Consider the following 12,561-nt stretch of genomic DNA (forward strand, 5'->3'; position numbering starts at 1 on the left):
ATGGATGGATGGATGGATGGATGGATGGATGGATGGTCATTACCATCATCATAATAGCACCGACTGCAGCTAAAACTGAACTCTGAATCCCCGATGTCACTTCCTGTGCACACGTCCGGAAGACATTTATTGAAAGACACATGAGCATGAGTCTTATTTATGTCTTAAATGGCTTATTTTTCTAATTATATCTACTATATTGGGTGATATGAGTGTAAAGGTGACTATAGGGGTGTTATTACCCCTAAAACTGAACTCTGAATCCCCAACATCACTTACTGTCCACGTCTGGAAGACATTTATGGAGATACACACAAGCATAAGTCTTATTTATGTCTTAAATGGCTTATTTTGGCTGATTATATCTGCTATGTTGTGTAAAGGTGTCCATATGGGTGTTATTTCTTGTCTACAGGGCTCTCAAAATGTTAAAATCCGTATTTACTGTAGAAAGTCATAAACAGGTTTTAAATGCTCAAGCTATGAAAATATTCCATTTATTAATATTGAATCCCACTTATCGCGGTCAAACCTGGAACCAATGAACCGCGATAAACGAGGGATTACTGTAGTAGCATTTATGCTTATTACATTAACTCTTCTCCAGCAAAGTACACATTTACTACACCGCTGTTATTCCAGCGTAGTTGCGTTGCTTACAACAAAGCATAGCCAAAAGAAGGTTTTGTCTGGGCATAGTGTCTCTTGACAAACTACTCGCCTGGCATGCATATTAAAGCATTTTTGCCGGTCCTTGTTCTAAAGAACCGCGTAAACTGTGTTTCTAAAACAAACAAACAAAAATCATAGTCTATTGTCTTATAGACGTACAATTACTGTAGCTTCCTGTTGATCATTTCTGTCATGATTCCAAACTAAAAGTACTGCTGTACTGTAAAAAGTCAACCTTGGCAATAATCAAACAAAATCAATAGTGTCACTGTTCTCATCTAAACAGTGAAAACAAAGGACATGCTGTTTACGTCACAGTCAAATGAATAATGCTGGAATTTAGCGATAGCTGTCGCATTTGTGTTTAATGTAATATTAACGTTTGGCCAACGAAGACATTTACTCAACGACATCATCACGGCGTCCAGCATAGTGTCGTTGCTTCCGATGAAGATTAACCAAAATATGCTTTTGTGCGGTGCGTAGTGTTTCTTTTATGAAGCGCCATCGCCAACTACTGACCTGGCATAGATGTTACAGAATTTTTGCAGGTCCATGTGATCAGAATCACATAAACTATGCTTCAAAAACAAACAAAACCCAAGCAAAGTAGTTCCCCATTATTCATTTGTGTCGAGATCCAAAACAATATGTTAATATGGTCATGTCAGATTTATAATATTTAATAATGAGCAATAAAAAATGTAGTTTGCAGTCCACCCTGCTAAACCGGTCAGGCAGGAAGGAACTGGCAAATCAGTTGGGTTAGTGGTAGCATGGCCCAGCAGCAACAAGGGCCGGGTATTTACAGTACAACAACACACTGGGGCGAGTCATTAGAGCAAGTCTGTCCTGCTAAACCTCCACAACCTATTCACCTAATTGTGAGAGCATGCACAGTCTAGAAAGACACTAAAGTCATACTAACCTCTATTGATTGCATTTTAGGTGTCTAAACGGGTCTGGAGAAGTGGAGTCCAAATCCTCTTTAAGTCGAGTCACTTTGCTCCTCTAATGTATGTGTTTGTGTGTGTGTGTGTGTGTGTGTGCGTGTGTGTTTGCAGCAGTCACGCCGCGGTCACATCTTGGCTTTTTCTTACCGTTTTGAGCCGTGACGAAGGGCGGCATCAAGTTGCCCAGAAGGACCACTAGGACCACCAGCATCACTGCACCAGGACGCATCCCGTCGGTCTCGCTCGAATGAGAGGGGGAGGGGGGCAGATGATCTTGTGTCGTTCTAGCAATGACTATAATAGTGATGAAGGGACGGGCCCAGCATGGCAGCAGATTCCTAGATATGTGGAGAAGAAGAAAGAAAAAATAAAGCCAATGGGTGGTTCCTGAACGCCTCTTCGGTGCAAAAAAGAGCGATGGAGGTGGAAGCGGCCGGCTGCGCTCTCTCTCTCTCTCTCTCTCTCTCTCTCTCTCCCTCTCTCCGGCCCTATTAGGGATGCCGATGATGTGCGGCCATCGGCGAAGAAGCCTCGTCGGATTGCGGAGGAGGAGAGGTCTAGCAGGAGGAAGAGGACGGAGGGAGGGGGGTTATCATAGAGATTGTCCACAGCGTAGTTGGAAAGATTCAAAGATGCGCACACCGATGCGCATTGACGAGCCCGAGACGGCCGTTGGGCGGGTTTTAAAACGCAGACTTAACGCGCGTAATTGCGCAGAAAACTTCGTATCAGCAGCGATCTATTTTTAATAGCGGAGTGGCACAGAGGAGGAGGAGGACGTGATAATGACAGGCTGCGCACGTCACACTTTGTTTGTGTGGCAGGGATGTGATTCTTTCAAACAACTCCGTGCTCTTATTTCATGCAACTTCCTCTCCTCCCAGCAGTCTATCATCATCATCACCGTGTTGTATTTTGGAGGAAGTGCACCACGTGACTTCATCTACTTATGGCCACTCTCTTTGAAGAGCTCCTGCAATATTAATGCACACAAGACTCGACAAGATGGCCTGTACAGGCCTCTCTCTCACTCGCTCGCGCTCTCTCTTTCTCCAGAGATCATATTTGTGTTGAGGTTGTGTCAAATGTTATATCACTAAAGGTGTCCTAGGGCTGGCGTGTTGCATATCCCCTTGAAAGTTCAACATGGCCGCCTTGTTAATCCCCTCACCTCGCAGGTTTTATGATCTGGGCTGTTGCGAGTGCGCCCTCATGCGGTGAGATCTGCGAAGTGACTTTTTGTGGCTTTGTGTTTTAGCTGTGCACAGCAGTCGTGAATGGACAAAAAGTATTGACACAAACCTTTAATTCACGCATCCACTTGGGCTAGACTCGGTCAGATAAATCGATAGACTAATGGAGACACTTTCACAAGTTAGAGAAGGTGTGTCCAAACATCTGACTATCCATCCATCCATCCATCCATTTTCTATAGCGCTTCTTCTCATTAGGGTCGCGGGGGCATGCTGGAGCCTATCCCAGCTGACTTTGGACGACAGGCATCTGACTATTACTCTATATTTCCAATTTGTGTGGCATATTTCTTTTTAAGAAATAATTCAAATGTGTTGGTTTTTGCATAAAAACAACAACAAAAAACCCTGCAACATTTGGATATACAGAAGGTCCTCAGTTTACAAACAAATTGAATTCCTAAATAAACCAATGACTTCCAGTTTACTGTTCATTGGAGAGTGACAAAACGTCAAGTGGAACTGCAATTCAGAATAAACTAAAATAGGGATTCTTTTAGAAAAATGAAGCGAAACTTTTAACGAGGAACCTAGACGGTGGTAGACCAGGTTGAGCTACAAGCGGGTTGCAGCCCCAAAACATAGACAGTAACTGAGGCAAGGTGCCCCATAGTTTGCCATGCAAACAGCTTCTTTTACATTTGCTTAAGGGGCAGTTGTGATTGATCCCTGTAAAGTCTGCCTAGCCACAAGTGACCTGTTGTCAGTGGTGGTGGTGACAGTAATACTGTAGTTTTCCTAAAGCGTGGGTAACGCACCTATTTTTGCATCACACGGTCGATATCTGATTGAAACCTCGTATCAAAATTTTCTGCATTCTCCTGCATTTAAAAGTGTGCAGCTAAAGAACCAATGAAAACTTGTTTTAGTACGCCATGATTTTAGCAACCACCGGAACTGTTCTTTGAAACACGCACTTCATCGCCCATTCTCTTTGTTTGTCTCAACGTAGATGAGCTAAAAACCTTAATCCTCGGATAATGACCCAAACAAGTCTGATTGATGCGTGTAGGACAAAATTGGGTGTCTAAATTTGTCACTAAACCGTTTAAATGTAAAAAAAAAAACAACAACAACAACATTATGTAAGGTTTCGTAATAGGAAGACATTATTACATCCAGCAAGAGAAACTAACAGCTGAAGGTAGTCATAATCATTACGTTATTCGGGTTTGTCCTTGTCATGTTTGAAGACATTTTGGAACTTATATGATTTAGGTGACTGTATGTAAATATTTCAGCCTGTATGGATAATTGTGAGACTGTGTAAATTAGAGAAAACCCATAGTAAATTCAAACTTGTGCACCCAATTTTTATTTTTATTTTTTTTTACTAAAACTGACTGCAGATATTTGTTGTCGAGAAAAGAATGGTTCAAATAAATCACTAAGGGCCCAAAATTAATATAACATTCATGCCCGTGATGAACATGTGTGTAAACTGTATACAGATACGGACTAATCCTGCTTTAACATTTCAAAATGTTAAACTGCAACAAACAGTGATGCTGTAAAAATCTAAACTGAGATTTCTGGCGGTGAATTTGTCTATTACTCATCGGACAGTAGGAATATAAAGTGTATGAAGCAAAAGCAACTTGTCACTACTACTACTACTGCTTTAAAGTATGTTGTGCAAGACTTGCAACATGTGCTCCCCGATTGGCTTTGTGCTCAAACGTCCCTCCACTTTGCAGCCCTCCCTCCACTTTGTTCAAAATGTAACCCCACCTGAGAGCCCCGTCAGACCAATCAGCCGCTGAGATGTCAGCGGGGACGGCAAAGCCTCCTTTGTTCAAAAAACCAATCAGAGTGGAAGTGTGGCATGTTGCCCGAGGGGAGAACTTAGGACTGCCTGCGTTAATTCCGCATCACTTAGCCGTTGCCAATGTGTTCACAACGCGGGACCCTCTTTGGGGCTTTTCACGACGACTGTCTTCATTTGTTGGGCCGATCTAGTATGGAAAGTCGACAACAATGGCTTACCAGGCTGAAAGATGAACTTAGCAACAGTCCTCTGGTGTCCAACGTGGCGTTTGGCTTCATCCTCATGGGACTGGAGAAGTTGGTGGAGCTTGAGTTTGAGTGTCCTTGCAACCCAACGTGGAACGGCGTCTTCTCGTCCGCCTTCTTTGTCATTCCGGCCGTCATGGCCTTCACCTTAATGCTCATCATCCAAGGGTGCAGGTGTGACACGTGGTGCAGGAGAAGCGTGTCCCTCTCCAGCTTTGTGCCGGCCGTCGTGTGGCTCATTTTGCTCTTCCTGGATGGCCAGTACTTTGCCTGCGCGATGACAGACTGGGAGGGCAGGTTTGTGCTGGTGGACAGGGCGGCTCCGCAGAAGTGGTGCGAACCAATAAGTGACAGAGGTGTCCCCCAGCAAGAACTCATGTTGCGTTCTCAGCAGCTCTTTGTTTTCTCTCAGGTGAGTGCAGTCTTTAGAGTGGACATGCAAAACCTTTTCCTATGACAGTAAGCTGTTCTACTGCCTCTTGTGTTGCAGGTTCTAGGCATTGTGCTGCTCATTGTCATCTGTGTGGGTCTCGTAGTGTATGTGATCAGAGAAAGTTGTCAGCAGGAGGTGGAGGAGCTGCAGGACGCCGACGTTGCTGAGCTCACCGTTGTCAGGATGAGCTCGGTACGCACCAGGACTTCTTGAGATGATCTATACCACACCTGGACGCTTTGTAACTACCCACAAACTCACTTAATGACTCTTAATGACCCTTGCATTTTCAGTAGTTTGTCAAGATGTGGAAACAAACTGAAAGCAGTACCAAATTTTCCAGTATAAGCTGGCATTTTTCCTGCTTTTTTTTTGTCTGTCTCAGTTCTGTATGAACAGCACCAATGTCGAATACGGAAACGTCAAAGTCAGCCTGGCAATTCTGTACCTTAGAAGTCAGCATCAGAGCCTTAACAGAGTCGAGAGGACACCTGTGTGCAAGGATGTTCTGCAAATATCTGGATCAGGGTGTTTAACACGCATCTCCCATATCCTGTTTTGTTGAACGCAATTGTGGCTGACGTATTTTCGTCATCACACCAGACAGTGGTAATGACGGTGTTTGTTGGATGCTGTGGCGTGTGAAAGCATGTTGTCGAGTTCTGTGTAGAAAGCACAGGAAGGTAAATGTTGTCAGGACTCCAATGCAGATATTTTGATGGCTCTGCGTGTAAAAGAGGCCTGCCTGGTTGTTAACATACAGTTTACTTAAGCCTGGATCTCCCAAGCAGTCAACCAATACCAAGGTTGTCCAAACTTTTTCCATCAAGGGCCAGATACTAAAAAAATTGTATGATGCGGTTATAAATATTTTTATATATTTTAAATATTGTAAAAATGCTGACTTGTTGTCAATTGTGTGGAATTGGAATGACTGTTGACGAGACTGCGTTTGTGTTGACATGCTCGTATCCCTTTACAACAACTAAAATTAAAAAAAAAATGATTGTTTCCGTAGTCGATCAAGGAATGTAGTTAAATGCATATCCTTCATGGGAATATCCCCTCACTGGACACTTCAATCAGAACACCTGCACTGCATTTGATAAGATCCAATACAGGAGCTGTAGCACATAAGACAATTCTGCCTTCCAAAACATGCAGTAGCTAATGATATAATTGCATTTTTAAATGTGTTTTTTTCAGCCCTGAACTATTTTGTGCATATTTTGCTTTCCAAAACAGGACTCGCGTATACAGAAACAGTAGACCTGATAGCAGTCACTATTCAGTGTTGCACGTGTTCCGATGTATTTGTTGTTAGTTATTGTTGCTGAGTGGGAGTTGTTTTTTTTTTGCGCTCCAGCATTTTACACCAGGAAAGTGTAAGTTAATATTGGCATTTTTATCTTTGTGCCCCAGTACTCCCTCTACTGTTTAAAATCGAGACTTAAATCAGGGAAATATTATTTATTTAGTTGGTGTTCCTACGTCCTCTGTATTAAGTAGACATTTACACCACAAAAGTGTATATTTTTATTTGTATTTTTATTGTCTGCGCTCCGGGACTCCCGCTGTTGTTGAAATTTTCTTTTACACAAAGGAAAATGTGATTTATTTTGCACTCCGCTACTTTATAGTGGTAAAAAAAAAAAATCATGTTTTCTCACTTAGAGGCTGTTTTCAAAGGACCTTTCCACATAGGAACTACAAATTGTGGTAAAAATGCCTTAGGCAGCAATATTCCTTGAATTTTGACCAAAGAAGTCCCTTGCTGTGTTATAGAATTGAAATATCCACATTGCCATGCAGTGAATTTCATTTAAATATATGGAAAGCAAATGATTCATAGAGAAAATGTGGAGGAAGCTCATTTTTGATCCAATCTCTGTATCAAATTGGGTTCCAAGCATCCCCCTTTGAGACACATCCTCATTACTGAGAACATTGACATACAAAAAGTATATTACTATAGAGTATGGGAAAAAAAAAACACTGCCTCAAAGAATGAAAGGAAGACACTACATATGATTTGAAGTCATTTTTATTCTCTTCACGGAGGAGCAATACTAGAATGCCTTTTTTAACTCTCACTCTGCATTTTATGTGTGCAAATCTTAACCTATCAATTGTCTATTATATTGCATGTGCCTAACAACAGTAGAAAAATACATCCATGCGACTCAGGTCGGACGGGGTTAAAATGCAAAGCCGTGTAACAGTCTGAGGCCACCACTTTTCAACACAATAAAACAGTAAATAATCGTACACATACAGTTTGCAGGACTATACACAAAGAAAAATGTTTGCGCAACATTGCAGAGGTGTGTTGCAACCTGTCACATTTTGGTGAAGATCTGGAGAAATGGCAGATGTATTTTCATGCCATTGAGCTACTGTTGTCTTTTGTTCATTTACAATCGGGTACAATCTGACAAATATACTACATATGTTCTGCCTTGGTGAAGGTCTGCAGTCCGAGTGAACTTCTAGTTACATGTGGCAAATGGAAAGCATGTATCGCCACTGTTTTCCCCTTTCAACCCACACGCGAAGCAAATCATGTTTGGTTTTGTTTTCAGATAAAAACGACAAACCATCCAAATTTAGAGATACTATATTGTACGTGCTTTGCATTGGAGAGCGACGATGTGCTCACGGTAGCATCGGTAAAACCACAAGTCCAATGGTGGCCTCTGACTTTTGCACAGTACTGTATTACATGTAACCGTTCTAGTCTTTTGTTCATTTCTAATCTGGGTGAATTTGAGAACTATGACTATGAATATTATTTTTCTTTTTGGTGGAGGACATTCTACCTGCATATTGTCACTGAAAAATTAAACGCATGCAACTCTAAAAGTGAAAATAACTAAGAAATGATTGGTTTGTGATTTAAAAATTAATCATTTGGAGACACATACTTTCTGTTGGACAGTGACGATATCATCAGTCTTCAGTGGCGGTTGAAGCTATGGGCCACATGGGCAGTTGCCCTGGGTGGCATTCTCTTTGGGGCGCTTTGAGGGCTAAGAAAAAAAAATCCCATGTAGCGGTCAGCGTGGCAGGTTGGCGCCCTCTGCAGGAGGGATACTCGCGCCCTCATGCTGCTCAGACGTGATCAACACCCACCAGGCTAATTGCAAAGTTTTTGTTTTTGTTTTTTTAAAGTAAATGACAGCAGTAATTGGTCAAATATAATGTCATTCTTTTGGGGATAATGTGTAATTTAATATAGTGGTTAAAAGAAATAGTCTTTGTAAAGAAAAACTTTGTCTTGGGAGGATGGGTTGTTGGGGGGGCGCCAACATTATTTACCTTTGCTTTGGTTAACAGTTCTGCCTTGGTGGAGGTCTACACGCAGGGTGACATTCTATTTTTGTATTTTGCTCATTCACAATCAAGTAAAATTTGACAAATTACCGCAAATGTTATTTCACTTTTGTTTGCACTTCTCTGATGGTTGTACTCAAGGTGATGTTTTAGTTGCTGTCCAATGAGAAGCATGTATCTCCAAATCTTATGAATTTATATCTGAAAAAACAAAATGACTACTCCTTTTGGTTAGGGATAATATCAGCAAACGACCAAAATGTAGAGATAAATGCTTTTCCTTGGTCATTATACATTACAATTAGTGGTCTATTTTTGTGTCTTGATCAGATCAAATTTGCGCAATGCATTGGTCGATTCACGTTTCCAGTGTTTAAACGACTTTTTAATCACGTTTACATTTTCTTTTCAGACACACTTTGGAGCAAAGACAGTAAATCAAGGCACTCAGACAAACGAGACTAATGAGTACCACAGCAGCTAAGCAGAGAACCACATCCACAGAGTAGTAAGCGTACCAGGGCAGCTTGTAGGACTCGGTCCTCAGGTGAGCTGCACCTTTGTGTCTCATGACAAACTCGATCCAGAAGAGGGCGTTGTCGATTGGCGCGATGGGCTGATCTCTGTGCAACCTGGAGAGTCTCTGCATGTTCATCCTGTAGGAAGGATCAGTCAGCAACTCCTGTACACCCTGGGAAAATATATCTTGATCCATTGTGAAGATATCAACGACCTTCCCTGCTCCTTTCGCACTAATCCTGAAAAGATTGTCTCGTTGATCAAAAATGAGTGGAAGCCCAAGGATCGGAACACCGTGATAAATAGCTTCCTGGACGCCATTTGTTCCCCCGTGAGCCACAAAGAGTTTTATCTTGGGATGTCCAAGGAGGTCGTTCTGTGGCATCCAATCCACCAGGAGAGTGTTGTTGCCCAGAGTGGACGGTTTAGCACCTTTATACCTCCAGATGACCTTCTGAGGTATCTTGGCAAATGCTGCCGCTATCATATCGGCTAAGTCGGTAGGTAGTTCATCCACAAAAGTCCCCAGAGACATGATGATGACTCCATGTTCTCCAGAACTTTGCACAAACTCCTCCAGGTGGTCGGGTAGATGCTTGGCAGGTTTGCATTGAAACCCTCCCATGTAGATGACGTTGGGCATGGTGGGGCGAGGGAACTCAAAGACAAAGTCCACTCTCATGAGCCACAGGTCGGCTGCTTGGAACAATGAGTCGTACTTCATGTCTGGACCTAAATACTTTTGAATCAAGCCTTCGTAATGTGGTTTGATGTACTTGGCCATTTGATATTCTCCAAAGACAAAAACCAGAACGTTAAGAACTCTTTCAAAAAAGTTCATTTTATCGGAAAGTCCTGTTCCTGTCATGGGCACGTAGGACAGAGGGGACGGTGCCATTGCAAAGTGGCCCTCGCCGTGACTGGTCCACCTCACGTTGAAGACCAGAGGTAGTTTGAGGTAATGGGCCAGGATGACACCGCCTGGTAGACCAGGATCTGTCAGGACAAGGTCATACTTTGCACTTATCAGAGACTCTACCAAGTCTTTCTTTTTAAACAGCCACTGCAGCAATTTCCCCGTTTTCTCATGCAGCAGCGAGGCTTTTTCCGCTTGCTCCATTTCCAGTTTGAAACGAGTCCAGGCAGGGTTCCCCTCCCGCTGGAGCTTAAGCAACTGCTCCACAAACGACGTGATAAAATCTTTGCCGAAACCCGACTCCACATCTAGTATAATGGAGGTGTAGAGCAGCGACTTTTCCTTGATGTACCAGCTGTCGTTTGTTTGCACGACGGCGACCTGGTGGCCTCTGGAGTGTAGTTCCTCAATGATGACTTTCATGTTCACCCAGTGGCTCCCATCTATCGGGTAAACAAGCACCTTGCCACCAGAGACAGCAGTCACATATAGAGAGGAGGCAGTGAGACAGATCCAGGCCCAATACATCTTAAACCTATAATGCGGAAGAGAGCAAATGTTTACTTATCCATCTATTTTTACCAGATTTTGCTCACGGTCATAGGTGAGCTGGACTATCCCAGCTGGCTGTGAGCACCCTGGGCTGGTCGTCAGTCAATCACACAGCACATATAGACCGCCATTCAAAGTCCAGGGTGTCAGCTGGGATAGGCTTCAGCACACGTGTGACCCAGAACTGGATAAGGACGTTAACTGAGGCACCACTGCATTTGGTTGTGCTTTGCAATAGAAATAAATGATTCATAATAAATAGAAAATAATTTAGAATAATAAGTGAGTATAAATATATAAATTTTAAACAGAATCACATGATTTGTAAATGATTTCTGTATCTAAATGAATAACTTGTATGGATGAATGAAATGTGTTGTTGAATTTGGCATCGTGTGTTATCACTATAGTGGTATAGACAATTGTTGACTTGCTGCGTCAAGTCTTTGTGTATTGTATGTCCTTTATTGTCTTTTATTGCCTTGTAGTCGTGATGTCATCTTCCAATGTCCACTTCCTTGTCTTTGCCAAGGGGATGCTACATCACAAAGTCTTTTCTCACTGCACAACACACATTCCAGGTTTGTATCACACAGGCATGTGGAGACCCTTGTTTGTTCACTTCTGGTGTAATAATTACAGGCCACGTGCGGTGAAGAGTGAATTGCGGGCTCAATCCGGGAGGTAAAGCTATTTATTTTGTCTTTATAATGTCTGATATCAGGGAGGACATCAACGTGTTTTGCTATGAGTTATTTCTTGAATTCAGTAGTGTTTCTCACCTTTATCAAAATGCTGCCACCTGCTTGCCACTTTCTTTGGCTCCATTTTAGGTTATTTTGCAGCCATTATCAAAAGAAAAGCAGAGAACTGAGGTGAGAAACACTTGAATTGAAGAAATAACTCACAGCAAAACATAATTGTTTTATGCATGGACAACACTTGTGAGACTTTGTTGGGTGTAAGCAAAGAACTACACACAAAGAACGACGCAACCAGCGATGATGGCATCGCAGACGGGCGACTGAGCTGATTTACGGTGTCTGTTTCCATTTTGTTAGCAAGTGCACACGCTGTGAACAAGGATGTTGTGTGATAGTAATACCCTCACATGACGCGCACCACATTGTGTGCTCACCGGAAAAGGTATGCAAACTGTACATTTTTGACGTAAACCAAATTGCACGCTAACCGAGGTTCCAGTGTACATGGGGTATTGGTAAAAAGCCAATGTTGATCATGCCTACTTGTTATCAGATGTAGTAAGTGTAATGTGCAATTTTACTAGTCAATAAAGCCCGGTAATGTACGAGAATCTTTTTCTGGGGTTCAAAAGTTGAATTTGATGTGCTGTGTAAGCAAAAGGCTCCAACAGATCTCATTCTCTGTTTCCTAGGTGGCAACTCGACATGTAACAGACAAGCCCACTGCTTGCATCTTGCAAATGGCAATCCTGACGACACGACAAGATGGTCATCCCATTACCAAACAGTTTACGTGCTGCCAGATGCCTGCAAGGGAAGATAGGCTTCAGCCTGCCCAGGCGTGCCTATGGCCTGTCTGGTGGCTGTGCTGATCTTGTTTACTTCCTTGGGCATCCACGTCTCACTGCACTGGTAAGGTGGAGCGAGCCTCATCCAAACCAGTTACCAACCATTTTCCCTTATATCATCAATGAAGCAGACAAACGTCAAGCTGCCCCGTTTCTGGTGTTCATGATAATGACATGACAGCGCCTCCACAGGCGGAAGTGAGGACCGTAATAAGGCAGACCTGGGCAAACGAGAGGGTGGTGCCAGGTGTGAGAGTCATCCGGCTATTTCTGCTGGGGAAACGTGAGGGGGAGGTGCGAGCTTCTCTGCAAAGGATGCTTCAACAAGAGAGCGACAAGCCTCATGATATCCTATGTTACTAAAA

General features: G+C 42.8%; 2 protein-coding genes across 3 annotated transcripts in view; both read right to left on the minus strand.

The window, feature by feature from the left end:
* Window positions 1–2,332, minus strand: part of nptnb (neuroplastin b) — a 38,086-nt gene extending 35,754 nt beyond the window's left edge. The window contains exon 1 of one of the 2 annotated variants that reach the window (XM_054770382.1): window positions 1,773–2,332. In XM_054770382.1, the coding sequence (XP_054626357.1) occupies window positions 1,773–1,854 (82 nt within the window). In that variant the 5' untranslated portion in view covers window positions 1,855–2,332. The remainder of the gene's footprint in view (window positions 1–1,772) is intronic. The other variant, XM_054770381.1, reaches the window with a different exon arrangement.
* A 6,710-nt stretch (window positions 2,333–9,042) lies between these two features.
* LOC129178438 (UDP-glucuronosyltransferase 2C1-like) lies at window positions 9,043–10,620 on the minus strand. Its single transcript, XM_054770688.1, has one exon. The coding sequence runs from the start codon at window positions 10,618–10,620 to the stop codon at window positions 9,043–9,045; it is 1,578 nt and encodes a 525-aa protein (XP_054626663.1).
* Between the last annotated feature and the right edge of the window lie 1,941 nt (window positions 10,621–12,561).

This window comes from Dunckerocampus dactyliophorus, chromosome 3, assembly GCF_027744805.1.
Source record: "Dunckerocampus dactyliophorus isolate RoL2022-P2 chromosome 3, RoL_Ddac_1.1, whole genome shotgun sequence".
Taxonomy (NCBI): Eukaryota; Metazoa; Chordata; class Actinopteri; order Syngnathiformes; family Syngnathidae; genus Dunckerocampus; species Dunckerocampus dactyliophorus.